The sequence below is a fragment of the Pyrus communis genome, chromosome 8 (assembly GCF_041283825.1).
Source record: "Pyrus communis isolate YQ-2024b chromosome 8, ASM4128382v1, whole genome shotgun sequence".
In the NCBI taxonomy this organism is placed as follows: Eukaryota; Viridiplantae; Streptophyta; class Magnoliopsida; order Rosales; family Rosaceae; genus Pyrus; species Pyrus communis.
Genome location: NC_142572.1, coordinates 5,711,598 through 5,730,219, shown reverse-complemented (window position 1 = coordinate 5,730,219; position 18,622 = coordinate 5,711,598). Strand labels below are relative to the sequence as shown.

At 38.1% G+C, this 18,622-nt stretch overlaps 2 protein-coding genes across 5 annotated transcripts; both read right to left on the bottom strand.

The window, feature by feature from the left end:
- Positions 1-1,891: 1,891 nt before the first annotated feature.
- On the bottom strand, positions 1,892-10,628 carry LOC137716810 (putative protein phosphatase 2C 8). The gene is made up of 4 exons (XM_088698832.1): positions 10,067-10,628; positions 3,714-3,838; positions 3,422-3,505; positions 1,892-2,236 (listed from the first exon to the last, which is right to left on the bottom strand). The coding sequence occupies exons 1-4, from the start codon at positions 10,305-10,307 to the stop codon at positions 2,105-2,107; spliced, it is 582 nt and encodes a 193-aa protein (XP_088554958.1). The 5' UTR covers positions 10,308-10,628; the 3' UTR covers positions 1,892-2,104.
- Positions 10,629-13,850: 3,222 nt separating this feature from the next.
- Positions 13,851-17,757, bottom strand: LOC137717603 (uncharacterized). Of its 4 annotated transcripts, XR_015965642.1 has the most exons (9): positions 17,529-17,757; positions 17,256-17,414; positions 17,109-17,175; positions 16,913-16,990; positions 15,657-15,848; positions 15,328-15,565; positions 15,049-15,215; positions 14,353-14,689; positions 13,851-14,238 (listed from the first exon to the last, which is right to left on the bottom strand). XR_015965642.1 is itself a non-coding variant. In XM_068457017.2 (7 exons), the coding sequence occupies exons 1-7, from the start codon at positions 17,602-17,604 to the stop codon at positions 15,210-15,212; spliced, it is 816 nt and encodes a 271-aa protein (XP_068313118.2). In that variant the 5' UTR covers positions 17,605-17,757; the 3' UTR covers positions 14,956-15,209. The 4 variants fall into 4 exon arrangements, 2 of the variants coding, with proteins under 2 accessions (XP_068313118.2, XP_068313119.2); XR_015965641.1 differs by having other exon boundaries at positions 13,851-14,689; XM_068457017.2 differs by lacking the exons at positions 13,851-14,238; positions 14,353-14,689 and having other exon boundaries at positions 14,956-15,215.
- Between the last annotated feature and the right edge of the window lie 865 nt (positions 17,758-18,622).

The following is an 18,622-nucleotide window of genomic DNA, read 5'->3' as shown; positions in this document are numbered from 1 at the left end:
CATAGCCTCGTTTTGGTGCTGTCGAATGACTGGTTTGCATTGTATGGGCGATAGGTTCACGTCGATTTACCACATCCAATTGGCGTTCATGTTGAAGAACCAATCCATGGACTCGTCGTGTATCTGGAAGTGGGCTCATCATCAAGATAGAACCTCGTATGATTGAGTAACTCTCGTTCAGACCCATTAAGAACTGCATGACTTTCTCTTTTTCTTCCCTGTCTGCATGTGCCTTGGATCCCTCGCATTCACAGGCAATGGGCCCATGATATGATGCTAATTCATCCCAGAGAGCTTTCAATTTTGTGTAATAATCTGAAACAGATAGTTGTCCTTGTCGGTGTTCGGCAATTTCTTGTCGAATTTGATAGATCCTGGAATCGTTTCCTTGCGAGAAACGATCCTCAAGATCTCTCCATGCTGCTGATGCAGTTTTGCAGTAGAGTATACTGTGGGCAATGTTGCCCTGCACGGATTGCCAAATCCAGGACAAGACCATGTCATTGCATCTCTGCCAAATTGGATACTTGGCATCAGTGGTTGCGGGATTCTTGATTGATCCATCAATGAACCCTAGTTTGTTTTTGGCGCTGAGGGCGATTCGCATAGAACGGCTCCACTGTCCATAGTTGTGTCCATCAAGAAGTTGTGAGACTAAGACAAGGCTTGGTGAGTCTGAATGATGCAGAATGAGAGGATCAGATACATGGGGTATCGTCTCAGTTGGTCTTTCGTCGCCCATGGTGGCTGTGTTTAATGAAGATGGACTGGTTGTGTTTGTGGCGGAAGCAGAATGAGCTTTCTAGAGTCACCAAGATCGGTGCTCTGATACCATATTAAACTTGGATCCAATTTATTTTTGAATGATTGATCTACTGCAATTGCAGCAGAGTTTTTATACACAGTTTACTACATACGCATGCAAATAAACAAAGCAGCTGGAATAAGCATCCTTGCTGTCTATGATGCATCAGTCAGTATACACATGTAGTGGCCTTGCTGTCCACTATGCATAATCATACATCCTTAACGTGGGAACCATATTCCAATCTGTAAAGCATAGCTTGAATCTGTAAAGCACAATGCACTGCATGTGGAGCATCTTTGAATCTGTAAAGCACAGTGCACTGCATGTGGAGCATCTTTAACATCGACAACTCCAGTGAGGGCTCCTTCATCTGTTCCTCGTTTGTTAAATGCCAGACGAAGAGACTTTTCAAAACACTTGTTAGGGCGGACCAATCACTTTTTTGTGGCGCTTAGTATTGCAAGGTACTCGTTGGGGTCAGCTTTCAGATCCTGGGCATAGAAACACTCATCAAATCCAAGCCTCAGAGGATTCCGGTCAAAAATGGGATTGCGTAAAACTCAACTGCATACCTTGTTGATGTCACTCCCGAATTCTTTTTTTGCAGTGATCGAGAGTTGCATTGGTCTGTGCTTTGCTCCGCGTAGCCAGAATCCTGATGATATCGTCATCATTGTAGGCCTCGTTGTCTGAAATCTTTTCATGGAGCAGCTTAGCCTCTGATTTTGCCGGTGTGAGGTTCACCTTATCTCCCTCATACCGTTTGAGCTAACAAGAGGGGCCAAAAGCTGGAATTCCGCTATCATTTCTGACGTTGATTCGCCGAAAAAAATAATCATTCCGAAAGGACATTAACTGCTCATGCACATTGCATGCACAAAAGATGCACATGTCATGCGCATTGCATCCTCGTCATGTACATTGCATGCTCCTGTGTATGTCATGCACATTGCATGATCAACACATGCACATAATATGCACACTACATATTGAAAACATGCACATTGCAAGACGAACACCATTCCGCTAAGTATAAACACTGTGAAGTGTGAAACACAACCTTCTAGACTTGAACTAAGATAATTTACCCCTTGACAAATCAAAATACCAGTATTTAATTAAACCATCAAGTTTAGGAGTGTTATTTACGTACAGCAAGCATCCAAAAGATTCACAGCTATCACATTCCATTTATTAACCGAATGGAATACACAACACAATATAGCCGATTTTTTTCAAGTTTGAGCACGCACGTGTCATAGATACTACTCGCTCCTTCTTGGCTGGTTCCCAAGGTTAGTATGTGATCCAGCCTCTCCGCCCTCGATTGAGGCTGTGCCCTTTGGAATGGTAAATAAATTCATCACCTTCCACAGTGGAATTTTCTTTCTGTACAATGTCGCACCTCTTTGGTTTTAGCAATAAAAGCTGCAAGAGATGAAGAAGAACGTCGTCGTTGAAATTGTACTGAATTTGAAGGGGGAAAATGTAGAAAACACTAAGCATATTAAGTCTTAAGCTTCTCATAATATTTATTGCCAACACTATCAACACCTACAAGCCTTGGTCCAATATTGTAGATCTTAATTTGCCTAAAGCAATCAAATAAAATACGTTAGATACACTAGAGAAATAAGAATGACAAATGCACCACTCGAATTCACAAAAATACTTGCCCTACAAATGTACCCGACGTTTTCTTGTCAAATGCACGTTCTCATCTTACCAGCGTAACCATACTTAATAGCCAACACTGGACATTTCATAATCAGGTAACAAAATATCATTTCTCCAAGGCCCAGGACAGATGCACCCTAACGAGAAATATGAATGTAATTGAAGTTACAAATCCAAGACCTAACATGCATATGGAAGTTGAAAGGTCAGTTATACACATTGTAAAACCAAAACAGAATCATTGAAAACTTATGTTTTGACAGGAAACTAAGCATATTGTGTATATATATATCATGTGCATGTAGTACACATGGTGTGCATATCATATGAATGTATTGTGCATATCATGTGCATGTCGTGTGGATAGAGTGTATAGTGCGTAATTACATATTTGGTACACTTTGCATTAAGGTAGTTTAGGACATGGTAGGCGCTCAAGATAACAAGGATATAGAGTCCTCATGTTTATTATCATAATAGTTAGCAAATACATTGCACAACTATATTACATTGCTTAACATTCTAGTAGTTGTTGATAATTTATGGTTGTCACAGCCCAACGCATTCAGCTAAAGTTACTAAGCAGTTAATTCATTCAATGGAAAAACAGAGATAATACAATCAAAGCTTCTAGTACATTAACATTCAATTCAACCATCTTTTGCAGAGTAAAGTAATATGGTTTTGTCCCCAGAGAAGTGGATGGATAAACTGAAGCATATTTAGTAATTACAAAAGAATCATTTACACAGACTTTCTGTCTAAAAATAAAATTCCCAATTAATAATAACTTGAGCTATATTTATTAACAATAGCACAAGTTTTACAGATTTGATCCTTTTCAATATAGAGCTATAAACAATTGTTTTATGTTACATTCAAAACAAAGGAAACAAATAACGAGAGGGGAAAGCGTTAAAGAAGAAAAAATAGAACCTTTTTGAATTGGCAATCTCCAAAGGCCCTACAAACTTCAAGGCGCTCCTGGAGTCGTCCATTTGAACTCGCATTACCACCATCCTATGTGACAACACATGTTTCAATTAGATTCAGATAGAAGTAATAAAACATGAACTACATGCACAAATAAATGTTATAAGGAAATAAAACATTATTATCCGGACTTGAGGAAGAATGAAATCATCAGTCCCCTAGAAAATAGCAGACATAAAAAGCAATATAAACTCAACTAAGTCTTAATCCCACTTTACATATACGCAACCCTTACCTTCTGAATACAAGAACACTCCTGTGCATAGGTGGCTTCAGGTTCCCTAGTTAAAACAATTTCTTTCAGATGACATGCTTCATTAGAACCATGTAGCAGTCCCTCAGTGGGAGATGATTGAGTTACTGATATTAAACTCAACTAGTTAAAACGTGTGAGATAATTGATTTTTACATTGCAGGAGAATAATGGTTACAAAGCTGATTAAATACTCAGATATACATAGATTAACTAGAAGACAACTCAGCTAAACAAAGTTAAAAAACTCTAACATATCTTTGACTAACATTGACTCTAACATTTACAAAACTAACCAAGTCTTGACAGTTGATCTTTGATGATCGTCAGGATGTCTTTACTCCTAAAAATTGATAAGGTTGGTCCATCATAAATGACATAGAGATAAGGAACAAGTAGAAAACTATAAGCTTTAGTCATTTGCAGCACCACAAACTCGGAAGTTAAATCCATATTACTATTGAGATTATTAAGGTAAATATTGCATTTTTATAAGACCATATGCTCCTTCTATTGAACTGAAATCAATAACATGCAACATTATGAAAACCATATCAGCTCATAAAGAACCAATCACCATGCGGTACACCGGTACCAATAGTATGTACTTGGTTAAGGTATTATTGAATTTGTTCTGTTATGTCCTCAACTCGTTCAAGCACAAGCGCAGTTAACAAGTTTGATTACAATACTTAAAATAAACACAAGTATACATGTCGAATGAGAGTTAACAGAGTAACAAAATCACATGCTTTTCCTTTTGACAAAAATAAAAAATTATCAAACCTTTGCAACCTTCCCTTCTCAGCCTCTAACCACATGCAGATTCTCAACGTTAAATTCTTAAGAAAACAATAAAAGTAACCACCCACAAACATTAGGTACTCAAATACTTACAGAAACATGATTCCTCAGACTTACAAAATTGGATCAGACCCAAGAAAAACAACTAACTATTAACAAAACGGGTATGAGGAAACCCAACAGCATCCTCAAGATCAACCTATCCACAAGAGGAGGAGGCTCACAAAAAACATGAAGACCAATGTCAAACTTATGGCCTAAATCTACCATACCATCAGCCACTCTATTCTTCTCACGATAAACATGAGAAACCGAGCAAATCCAATCCCTGCTCAATAACTCCCGGCAAGCAGTAATGAGGTGAACAAGAAGGTGCATAGAGGAATTAAAATCCATTACTAAAGTAACAGCCACAACGGAGTCCAATTCAACAAGCACTTTTCTGTAACCCAATCTCCACGCAAGAGACAGACCATGAAAAAGACCCCATAACTTAGCATTAAGCACACTCCCCACACCAATATTTATAGTGAAACCAGCAATCCACACACCTGCAACAACACGTAAAATCCCACCAGCACTAGAGCACCCCTTGCCACTCTTTCTACTGCCATCCACATTCAACTTGACATAATTAGGAGGAGGAGGATCCCAGGCTAAAAAAATCCTACTCTTCACAAGCTTAGCACCAACATTTTGCACCTCAAACCACTCTTTAGCAGCTTTAAAAATGAAAATCTAAGGTTGACTTGGGAAAATGAAATCAGACGCAAAAATGCTTAAATTCCTCCATTTCCATAACCACCAACAAGCAAAGGCAAAAACACCCCACCAAGGCAGATTATGGCAAAGCAAACTTCTCGAAAAAAGATTCACTCTCATCCAATCATGAAAGTCAATATCAACCGAGGACATAACAATTGAATGCATACCCAATTGATTCCACACTAACTTTGCACTATCACACCATCGAAGAATATGATCAATAGATTCAACACAACCATCACAAAAGACACAATAGGAAATATCAGTCATACCTTTCTTAGCTCTTTGCTCATTGCAAAGCAATCTCCCATACAAAGTCAGCCATAAAAAATGAAGCACTTGAGGATGTAGCTTAAGCTTCCATATATTACTCCAACTCCAATCGGCAAAAACCTCATCATCAATACTTGCAAGATAAGCTGATTTAACACTAAAATTTCCATCATTTGAATGCTTCCAAATAATACAATCACTATCTCCATCGTTGAGACCAATAGGAATCGCAGAAATCTTCCAAACATATTCCTCCAGAAGAACAGCTCTCAAGGCAAAAACATTCCAATGATTACCATAGCAAAAGTCTATAACCTTTAAAGCTTTAGTAGAATCATCCAAAGGAATCAAGGCCTTATTAGCGAGAATGCCATCATCAAGCCAGACATCAAACCAAAAACTAATATTAGCACATGGGCCAACCCTCCAAATAAGACCATTTTTCAACAATTGACCACCATAAACCACAGCCTTCCAAGAGCTAGAAGTTACCCTACCAGTTGGCCATTTGAGAATATCGGAATTCACCCCACTTAGGTACTTACCTCTGAAAGTACTAGCCCAAGGACCATCATCACGTTATAACAAACGCCAACTGGACTTGGCCAAAAGAGCAGCATTCATGTACTTCATTCTCTTAAGACCCAAACCACCTTTGTTCTTCGGAAGACAAACAGAACTCCATCTCACCAAACAAGTTTTACTTTTGACTTCAGAAGAACCCCACAAAAATTTCCTATTCAATCCATCAATTAAATCACAAGTGCTAACTAGGAGCTTGCATGTCTGCATCATATACACTGGAATAGCTGAAGCAACCGTTTGAATAAGAGTAGTTCTTCCAGCAATAGATAAAGTGTTGGCTTTCCATGCAAAGAGTCTACTCTGAACCTTGTTAACAACCTCCATATAGGTGCTAGAATTAATTCTAGAATGAATTAAAGGCACATCTAGATACTTTCCCAAGTCCTGAACAATTGGAGAGCCACAAATTTCACTAATTAGATCAGCAACACTGATGTCCACATTAGAAGAGCAAAAAATTTGAGACTTCTCAAAGCTAATTTGTTGCCCAGACAAACAACAAAAAGTGTCCAAACAGCATTTAACCACTTTAGCTTGAGAAATAAAAGCCTCGCTAAAGAGAATAATATCATCTACAAAAAACAAATGCGAAATGGCAGGCCCTTTTTTAGCCACTTTGACAGGCTTTCAACATTTATTAGAGACAGCTTCATTGATAAGATGCCCCAACTTCTCCACACATAACACAAAAAGATAAGGAGAGAGAGGATCACCCTGCCTAACACCTCTCTCTAGCCTAAAACTGGCTGAGCATTCCCTATTAACTACAATCTTGTAATCCATTTTACTTACACAATCCATAATAAGCTTGACAGTCAAATCATCAATACCCACTTCAACAAGCACTTCCCTTATAAAATCCCATCTAAGTCTGTCATAGGCTTTAGATAAATTAATTTTCCAAGCCATATAGCCTCTTGCCCATTCAGTGATGGAAAACGTATGCAAAACTTCCTGAGCAATTATAATGTTATCAGTAATATGTCTTCCAGGGATGAAACTAACTTGATTAGGGCTGATAACAAATTTCATAATAGGTCTCAATCTATTAACAAGAATTTTGGTTACCACCTTATACAAAGTAGAACATAAACTTATAGGACGAAATTGGGAAATATCTTGAGGGCCTTCAACTTTAGGAACAAGAGTGATTAAGGTACTACCAAGACCATTTGGAATAGAGCCCTTCTTAAAACACTCAATAATAAGACAAATGATGTCAGAGCTACATAACCCCCAAAAATTCTGAAAAAAATGCAGCAGGTTAACCATCTAGCCCAGGAGCCTTAATATCACCAATAGAAAACAAACTATCTTTAGCTTCTTGAAGAGACACATCTTCTTTTAAAGCACCAAGCAAAGACTGATCGACATAAGGGAAAAGATTAGGCATCACACCGTTAGAAGTCCCATCAAAAGAATCAGCAAATAAAGAACAAAAGTTATGTACTGCAATCTGCTTGAGATCCTCCGTATCCTCCACCCACACGCCATCATTATTCAACAAACCTTCAATTTTGTTCTTTCTCCTTCTAATGATGGTAGAAAGATGAAAGAACCTTGTATTCCAATCTCCCTCCTGAAGCCATTTAACTCTTGATTTTTGCTTCCAAAAAATTTCCTCCTACTCGAAGATTATTATAACCCTTAGATAATGAAGTATTGAACCTCAACAAAAAAAAAAGCCTGCAATTATTACATAGAGCCTTTTGAACACCCTCAATTCGAGCAAGTAACCTTCTTATCTTCCACTCAAGATGACCAAAAATATTTTTATTCCACCATCTCAACTTACCAGAAAGAAAACCAAGTTTCTAATTTATACCAACATCTTGGGACTTCCAATTAGACTCCAAATAATGCTTGAAATTCTCATGCTTCATCCACATAGCCTTAAATTTGAACGGTTTAAACTCTGGATTGGGAATATACTTGCTTTCCAAAGTGATGAGCATAGGAGTAATATCAGAAATAGTTTTTGCAAGATGTTTGATATGGGCTTCAAGAAAAATTTCCCTCCAAGCAAGATCACAAATTGCCCTATCAAGCCTTTCAAAGACTCTTACACCATTTTTATTAACACCATCCCAAGTGAAAAAAAAGACTCGAAAATCCCAAATCCACCATAAAATTAGCATCAAACCAATCCTTAAAACCACCCAAACTAAAGCTTCCAGAGCCCCCCTTCTTTTCATCACAGGCCAACAACTCATTAAAGTCTCCAGCAAGAAGCCAAGGAAGATCACATCTAGACTTAAAATTATAGAAAAAATCCCATAAGGCATTTCTCTTTTTAATATCAGGGCTGCCATAATAGCAGAAAAATACCAACTACGCTTACAATCATAAAATACTTGAATAGTAAGAGCTTGCTCACAAGCTTCAACAAACTTCACCTTAACTTTAGTCTCATTCCATAAAAGCCAATTACCCCCAGAAAAACCTGTAGCATCCACAATCTCCCAACTACAGAAATCGAAATTACGAATAATCTCTTTCGCTTTATCCCCACTGATACGGGGTTCCACAACAACCAACAAATCTACTTTATATTTCATCACCAACTTCTTCACAGTCGTGGCAGCCAAATCTATCCCAACTCCTCTGATATTACAAGTTAAAATATTCATAGCAACTACTATAGAGGAAGGGGCCCAATCAGGTAAATCAAGAAGAAAAGAATGGTCCCTCCCCAACATGGGAATTAGGACCACCCTTAGAAATCATATCATCCATAGGTAACAAACTGCCAACCACCAAATCATCTTGACCTTGCATATGCAAATCATTACCAATGGTCATGTCCATCTCACCACAATTACTTTGAGCATGGATGTTAGGTGGTTCATGACCATTAAATGAAGCCTAAAAACCAATTGAGCGACTAGCAACAAGTATCTGCCAATCCTCACTGCGAAACCAATCAGTTGAAACAGATTCACCAAATTCAAAATGAGGATGAATCACACTAGAATTTTCCACATCAGTGCTCTTCATAAAACCTTTGAGTATCACTTTTATGCACAGAATTAGAAATATCAACCATATGAGCTCTATTAGAAATAGTGGTCTTCTTGACTTTAGGAGTCCAAACTTTAGTACTTGAAAACTAGAGGAGAATTATCTTCTTTCGATAACATAGAAAAATGAGACCCAGTAGCTCCTTTATTACTACTAGAAGCTACATCCCCACTCATTTTCTTACTCCTTCTCTTTGTTTGAAAAATCATCCAAGGTCCCAAAACAGATTCCTTAACAGAACCATCAACGCTAGTATTGCAACCATTAGTATTAGAATTAACAATACAACCAGCACTTGCACCAATCTCCTTCCCACCAATATCAACATTCATACCATTTACATCACTAGAAACATCACCAACCACCTCATTAATGACAATACAACTATCTCTTCTATGACCATACACTCCACATTTGAAACAAATATCAGGATGACCCTCATACTCTAAGTTGAACCATGCACCATTCAATTGTACATAAGCCTCCAAAGGTTTAGTTAGATCCAATTCAACACAAATTCAAGCAAATTCCTCTAGCCCGAGCCAAGTTCAGTGCATCAATTTTCAAAGCTTTACCAAGAAAATAACCAATTCGTTTCAGAGCCCAAACATCAAGAAATTCAGCTTGAATTCCTAAAATTCTAACCCAAACAACAATCCTCGTAATTTTGGAAGAATTAGCATCAAACCCAGGTTTCCATTTATGAATTACAAGGTACTGACCCGAAATAACCCAAGGTCCTCCAATAAGAACAAATTCCAAATCCTCCTTTTTCTCAAAAGTTGCAACAAAATAGCCATTAATTAAATCTACAAGCTTAAAACCAACATTCGGCCCCCATTTTCCTTTTAGACGATTATACAAAACAGCAATTGAGAAAGGCTTACCCAACAACTTGACAATTAATGACTTCTCCCATGGCTCGCACATCTTCTTCATTGCTCGTTCAGAAAATTGAAAGCTAGGGCCATGTTCACCCCTTGTAACTGCACAATCCAACTCATCATCAAGATCGCACTTGAAATTATCCAAATCCAGAGCATGTAATCCATTCTGAACATTCAGACGTTTGTCTCTCCAACTCAATTTGACACCGTCAACAGCCATCACTAGCCTGGTCGTCTCCATCGTAGCTTGTTGATCATCATCATTACCAACAGTCGCAATCTCAGGATCAACACGATTGCATTTCAAAACCCTCGAATCAATAGACTTAAACTCGAAAACAGCAGTCCTTGACAGTCTGGAGACTGCCACTCCACTACCATCCGCCAGATCCACCTTGCCGCTGAAAAGCACAAAGCAAAACTCACCTGGAGAAAGAAAAAGGAAGAAACTGACAAGGCGTGTGAGGCGCGTTCAAATTCAATTCTTTTTTCCATGCACATGTTCTTTGATTTGCCGTTTTTCACATTTTCAGTGTATTAGAGAAATCACGGAAATCCAAAACCCGAGATCTTTATCTCTGGCCTTGATTTTGTATATAGAAATATGAATATGAAATTTTAAGTTGGTTTTCTTGTGGCAAACGCTACTCCAAATTCTTTTTTTTTTTTTTTTTTTAAGAAAAACACGATTTTTGTGTTATTTGTGTTCATTTTCAAAGTTTGATTGAGGTTGCAGGGTCTTTCTTCTCTTTTGTATTGTTTTCGGACATGAAAGAAGAATTTTCGTTCTTGTAATCAAAACCTTAATATATCACATCTCAATCACCACCATGCCCAAATAAGAATTCTCTAACTCACTTACCAACTCAACTATGGTTAATTATGTCAGAATAACAGTGTATGAAATGTCAAACCATGAAATTGGCAGAAAGAAATTTCAATACCAAATTGGACAGAAAGAAAAGTCAGAAATACGAACTTCATATGTATCATCTAACAAAATGTCCTTGCTGGATATGTCTCGATGAACATTTGGCAGAGACACGTTAGAGTGCATATAGGATAAACCATAAGCCACACCTTTAATGATAGTCACCCTCTTACTCCAGTCCAACTTCCTAGCTTCCACATCATTATCCAAGACTGAATACAAGCTACCCCTTCTAAGGTAGTCGTAAATGAGTGCCGCGAATGTTAACAGAAACCATAAAGCTTAACAAGGTTCCGTCGGCGTATCTCAGTTGATGCCCTTACCTCGTTTAAGAACTCTTTCGATTGCTCTACTCACCACCATCACACGGACTATGGAGTCCTTAACTGCTACCAAGTCATCTGAGGGCAGCATTGCTTTGTAAACACTTCCAACTGACCCTCTCCCAATGCAATATTTAGCATCAAAATCCTCAGTTGCTTTTACGATTTCTTCGTACAATATTTTCCATCAAATATTGATATTGTAGCAATTCAAATCTTTGGTTGAATGTCGCTTTGTTCGTTTTGTTCCTTTTTCTTCTCAAAATGACATAGATTGAATAGAAAGCAATTATAAATGCCCCAACAGCAGGAAGCATGATCAAGAAGTGCACAAAACCAATTTTCGAGTTAGGCTTCTTTTTTCTAAGATAATTATTTCAGGGCTGCAGCAGACTTTTGCAGTGGCGTAGGATCGACAGTCTGTCTTGTAAAGACTTAGCAACGGTTTTTGGTGGGCAAGTCCTCAAATTATTGGTGTAAGATCGAAAATCGGACCAAGTAATACCTTTTAAAGGCTGCACCCGTTGCATAAAAAAAGCATCTCACATTTACTACATCTCGCATTTTCTCCTCTTAGAAGCTTAAGGTTAGTTTGGTATTGTTGTGATTTGAAAAATAAATAAAAATAAGGGTAAATTATATTTTACCACCTCAAGTTTGGGGTTGATTTTAATTCCTTACAACATCTTTAAAACATTTCAATCTCATACCTCAAGTACTATTTTATTTCAATATAATACATCCGTTACATTTTCCATCCATTGATATGTTAAGAGCTGATGTGGCTGTGTCACGTGGCAAAAAAATAACTTTTTAATTTTTTTTTTTTTAAAACCTAAATCTTCTTTAAAAAAAAAACAAAACAAAACAAACGAAAAACGCAGAACCCAACCCCCAACTCCCCCATCTCTCTCTTTCTTCTCCAACCCGCTAACCCCTTACTCTTCCATCCTCGCTCACTAACGTCTCCATCCCCGCAAACCCACCGCCTCGCCGCCGCCACATTTTGGTCTCGGATCTTCGACCTGGATCCCCATTGACAAAACCTTCTTCCTCGCTATCGACTTTGTTGTGGAAAGTCAGATTCGAGACGGGCCTCTTCGCGGCATCGCCAGGTGGGTTGAGAGGGAAGAAGAAGCGGAAGAAGAAGAGAGTGGAGGAGATGGGTTTTCCGATCTCGAAGTCCTGCAAGGACCATTCTTTCTTCTAGGTTTCTTGCACTTTTGTGGGTTTTTGTTTTTGATTCCATTGCCCTTTGATTTCTAGAATGGATTTTTTGGAATTGAAAAGCCAGAGAGATGATGTGGAGTAGCTCAAATGGGCTGGGTTTTGGGGTCGGGGGAGGTGAAGAGAGTGGAGGAGAAGCGTGGGGGGGAAGGGATGGGATTCTGGGTTTCTTGGTTTTTTTTTTTTTTTTTTTTTTAGAAGATTCAGTTTTTTTTTTTCAATTAAAATTTTATTTTTTTTTGCCACGTGGCACAAATGTGGCAGCCATGTCAACTCTTAAAGGATTAATGGATGGAAAATGTAACGGATGTATTATATTGAAATAAAATAGTATTTGAGTTATGAAATTAAAATATTTTAAAGATGTTGTAAGGAATTGAAATCGACCACAAACCTGAGATGGTAAAGTGTAATTTACCCTAAAAATAAATAAAAAATTATTTATGTTGTATTGTGAGAATAAACAACTGTAGAATAAAGTTGTTGAGTGTTTGGTAAAGTTTTTTGTTGTAAAAGTGTTTTTAACATAAAAAACAGTGTCTGAATGTTTGGTAAATTTTAATATAAAATTGATATAAATATGTTAAATGACTAAAAATGATATAATATTTAATGTAATATAATAATTGCCAAAAAATATAATGCAAAACAAAGATTGTCATTTTGTAAAATATACAAAGATATACACATCCTTTGAACGTTTCATTAAATGGGCACTTGTTCACTATGTTTTGAAAAAGAAAAAGAAAAAAGAAAAAATAACTTTTTTAGAAGCATGGTCGCATGGTAGACTATGCTTAAACTTTGCTATGTTTCTCTACTGGAACCGGCAACAATTTTTTAAATAAGCATTTTTTGTTTTGTTTTACTATATATAATTGATGTTCCAAATTTTTTAATGTGCTACTTTTTTGCAAAAACACAACAGCAAACCAGCCCGAACTCTTCTATTAGTTGTGAGGAGTCGGAAGACCCAGTCACACGTATACAAGGCCAATCATCAGTGTAACAAAAATCCCGCAAGACGCAAGACTTACACCCCTGATCACGCTACAGTGACATCCAGTGCCAACATCGAAATGCCTAGTGTTTTTAAGTTAAAGTAACACTACTTTCGGCCTAAGATGCCACAGTGAGGTGTAGCCAGGTCCTTCCCCTGTGAGACTTTGAATAACGCAGCATTACTGCAATACAGAACCCAATACGCAAAGGCCTCCTTCAACGTAGAATGAACATGTTACATTGCGATTATAGCATCTAGGAGTTTTAACAATGATATCGTCGTACCAAGACCCGAAAGAAATTCAAAGAATTTAAAGAAAAATTGCACAATAGTAGAATATCATTATACAAGCTTAACTTCAGTTGAACATGAACTAAATATTACCTAAATATCCAATTATTGCATCAAGGGCATGACTAGAGAATATTCATAGCACTGCTGCGGCTGCCAGCAACTAGCTAATGATCGATCGTAACGCGCCCACCACCTAGCTACTTTTTCTACTCCCAGAAAAGAAAACAAAAGCAAAACAAAAATCAATGTGTTCCTATAAACTGCATCAGCTCCTATAAGAAAAAAACCGCATCAGCTCCTAAAAATAATTAATGCATCAGCTTATACTGCATCGGCTACATGCAATGGCAAGTGAATTCCGACCAACTTTAGGCAACCACAGCATCCCCGATTCCTTTACAGGACCAAAACTTTACAATCAGTGAAGCAAAATCAGTGTGATCAAGGGAAAAACAAAAAACTGAAAAACCGATGGATATAAGATTGGAAACATGAGTTTTACTCTTACCAACCAGAGTTTCATGAAAGCAAAACAGGTTAAGAGCGGACCGCAATCAGCAAGAACATGACATTGACATCTACCATTTGTGTAGTTAAAAAAGCACCAACAGCTACTACAGCATCTCGTCAATCAGCAAGTTCACTCTTCCTGATACCACTACATAAAGGCCAAACTATCGACCATTGCAAGTAGGATAATAGGATAAGACCAGACTGCAATCAGACTGCAATCAGCAGAGACACGACACATTGACATCTACCATTTCTGTAGTAGAAATAGCACCAACAGCTAGTACAGCTACAGCATCTCACCAATCAGCAATGTTCACTCTTCCCGAACATCACTAATAAATAAGGCCAGTATATGGTCCACCGTAAGCATATGAACAAAGCAAGTTTCAGTTCAAGGAAAGAAAAAACAAACATAAGTAAAAATAACGAAGCAGAAAAAATGCCAGCAATAAAAAAGCTCAAAACAAATACGAATAGAAAGAAACCAAAAAGATTAAATATTTTGAAAAAAAAATAAAGACGCTAATTATAGAACCTAAAAAACTGCAATGTAAAACAATAATCAGAAGACTCCCATTCGCATGGACTGCTAAGGCCATTATAAAAACTACAGCAAACCCTTAATATTGTACCAGCCCAGTAATAGAATACAAAAGGCTACCATCAGACTTAGATGAGTTAAAAAACTCACTGAGTCCAACAAAGAAATGTTTAACCTTCAACAAAACTGCAGGAAGTCAAAAGTAACATTCAATACTTTGATCCAAATATGAAACTCATCCTCCAACTAAGAATGCAGACACAAGGCGTCAAGCCAAAGGTTATCATCTCGGGCCAATAGATGAGGGTCCATCATTCCTGCAGAACAATATAACATCTTAAACGACTCATACAGACTTATTCATGCAATAATATGTTGCAATCCAACAATAGGAACAATTAAATATCTACCCAAAGTGTATGGGCTTACATCAGCATCAGATTTACGAGGGGAAAGACTTGGAGAATCATCACGTCGTCCATGTGGTGAAACATCTTTGGGGGTAGGAGAGCGTTCCTTGCGGTTGCGTCCATGAACATTCTCAACCCTAGAAGGTGTCGTACGAGGAGATGTACTCATGCGAGGAGAAGGGCTCCTGCAAGGAGATGAGCTCCTACGAGGAGAGGGGCTCCTGCGAGACTTGGGACTATTCCGAACAGGAGAGGCACTTTCAAGTACAAAAGGTTAGCATCATATAACACTTTAGTAAGGCACAATAATTCATGATAAAAGACATTATCAGAAACAATATTTTATACCTTCCATACGACCGGCTTCGACTCCGCCGCTCATCATCATATCTGCCCCTCTTACGATTATCAGGACTTGCACTGCGGCTCCTACTTCTGTAGCGATGCTCTCTTTCACTCCTATGGTGCCTGTCACGACTATATTTATCCCTACTTCGACTGCGACTTCCGTAATCCTTTTCCTTATATTCATCTCGATACCTGAAAATTTTTAGGGTCAGTTGCTGCAACATAATTTCCACAAATTTTATACTCATGTCAGTGATACAGCTTTCCAAAAGCACACAATTACTAACAAACACATAATAACTGTACTAATAAACTCAATAAAAAAAATTTATATAAAAAATAAAAAAAATACACCAGCTTCAAAGAACAGCTGTACCGTTGCAAGAATCAAATAACTGAAACAGAGACATCACCCTCCACCCAAAGCATCATGTAGCACTAAGAAATAGTTAAGAGCTCTTCGTCAACATGAAAAAAGAAAGAATGTTGAGGATCGAAAGAAGTAGGTATTTCGAATTCAAAACACCTGAGCCTTGTTAAAGAGTCCTTTGGTCCTCTGCCATTATGCTAGGACCCCAATCATTAAAAAATAAAAACAGAAACGGATGTGCAAACCCCCAGTAAAAAATGAAGAAAAGAAAGAAAAATTATCTACGAAGGTGTAACAACAACAACAAGAACAAAGCCTTTTCCCACTAAGTGGGGTCGACTACATAAATCCTAGAACACCATTGCGCTCGGTTCTGTGTCATGTCCTCCGTTAGATCCAAGTCCTCTAAGTCTTTTCTTAGAGTCTCTTCCAAAGTCTACCCAAGTCTTCCTCTACTCCTTCGGCAGAAAATTTCACCAAAACCCCAAAAAGTTGTAGGATGGTGAAAAACACCAATACCAGATAGCGTTTAAGAAACAAAAATCGACCAGTCCAGACCGCTACACCTATCACCCTATGATACAACTATCACCCCATGCTACAACAGCATACCCCTGGCATATATGCAGTCCACTTCAATGGCAACTGATAACTATCAGCTGCTAAAATTAAATGCGTAGATGTATTAAAGCAAACAGTGAACTGTAAATACCAACTAAATACAGCACGCACATATTATTCAGAAGGAAACTGCAAAACCAATATGTGGTAATGCATGACTAGAAACGCAACATTAGAACACAAGATATCGGTATTACCCAATTATAGTTAATCAGAATACAACGATTTGTGCTTTACCCAATTCCAGCAAATGAAGAAACCTCACCTAGGATGAGGGCTCCGGCTACGGCTTCGGGACCTTGATTTGAGCTTAGAAGTTGATTCACTTACCCTACCCTTGTGGCTAGAAAATCAAAAACAAACCAAACCAAAATTGTTAAAACAGCAACACTCCAATAAAAAAATCAAAACTTGCAACAAACACAATTCTCAAAACCCATTACATCACACGAAAAACTTACATTCGCTCCGCATTGGGGCCGTATTTAGCAAACTGAACCATAATCTCTCTACCATCGACAACTCTCCCTGAAATCAAAATTCAATTGATTAATTAAAAAATCCCAGCTTCTAATTAAGCTAATAAGCGGGCAGAGTGAGAGAGGAACCATCAAGTTTCTCCACAGCCTTCTGCGCCTCATCCTGATACTTATACCGAACGAAAGCGAATCCGCGGGAATCGCCAGTTCTCCGGTCTCGGGGAATGAAGACATCGACGACCTTTCCGTACTTGTCGAAGAGAGGGAAAAGGTCGTCCGCGGTGGTTCCTGTAAACACACAAAGAGAGAGTGAGAGAGAGAGAGAGAGTGTTTCAGAGAGAGGGAGAGAGTTAGGATTTTGAGCAAGGGGATGATGGAGGAGGAGGGCAAAAGGGGAATTACGGAAAGTGATGTTGAGGACGAGGAGGGAGTAGGTCTCTCTGATGTCCGGAGGTCCGGATCGACCGAAGTGCGACATCTCCGAGAGGGATTGGAGCGGCGGGGGTGCGTGAATCTGCGGCGGTGTCCGAGGGCTCGCGAGCGCTAGGGTTTGTGATTTGAGGTGGGGGATTTTGCGAGCGTAGTGAGGAGGAGGTCAAGTTATTGGGCGGTATGTTGACGAATATGCCCCTATTTTTGTTTCTTTATTCAATGTGGTTTTTTGGTTTACTATGTTTACCGACTTCTCCCGGTTTTCTCCGCTTTTCCGCCCATATGTAAATTCCATATAGGTGCAAAGTTTTGGGGTCGGCATTTGGGACGGAAAATCAAAAACTGAACCGAGACTAAACTGGACTGCATCGAACGATTCATTTTTTTGGTTTGAAAATAGTTTCAGTTTGAAATCACACCAAAAGCTAAAATAACAATTTGGTTTCGATTCCTAATATTTGGAAACGAAACGAAATAGAGCCGAACCGCATTATAAAGAAATATTTAATTTAATTAGCAAGTTAGGTGTTGGGTATTGGTTATTTGGCGGAATCCATACAAGATTTAAATTTGGATACTTGAATCTTAGTATAGTGGTCATTGGTTGCTGGAATTTATTTTTCCCTTTTGATTTTGAAACAAACCCAAAGGAATTTCCTTGAACTTTGGTATAGTGGTTATCAGTTTTGGTTTTACTTACTTTAAAATGTTCTTCTCTCCCATTTGAGGGCTAAAACAAACTGGAAAAAAAATTGTAAAATTAAAATTTGAAAAAATAAGTTGAGAACCCGAAATCGAAACAGGCATGTAAGGTAAGCCCAATTTTTTAACACACCTATAAGTTAGGCCCAAATTAAAACCAAATTGAACTAAACCTGAATGGTTTGATTTTACTTCGATTCCAGTTAAAATGAATAAACCGCAAAAAAATTCGGCTTTGCTTTTACCCTAAAATAAAACTGCAAAAAACTGTGTACTAGCCCTAATTAAAACGCACAAATAATGAAACCACACGCATAGGGACATATGCTTAATGATTTTTTCGAGTACAAACGATATTATAC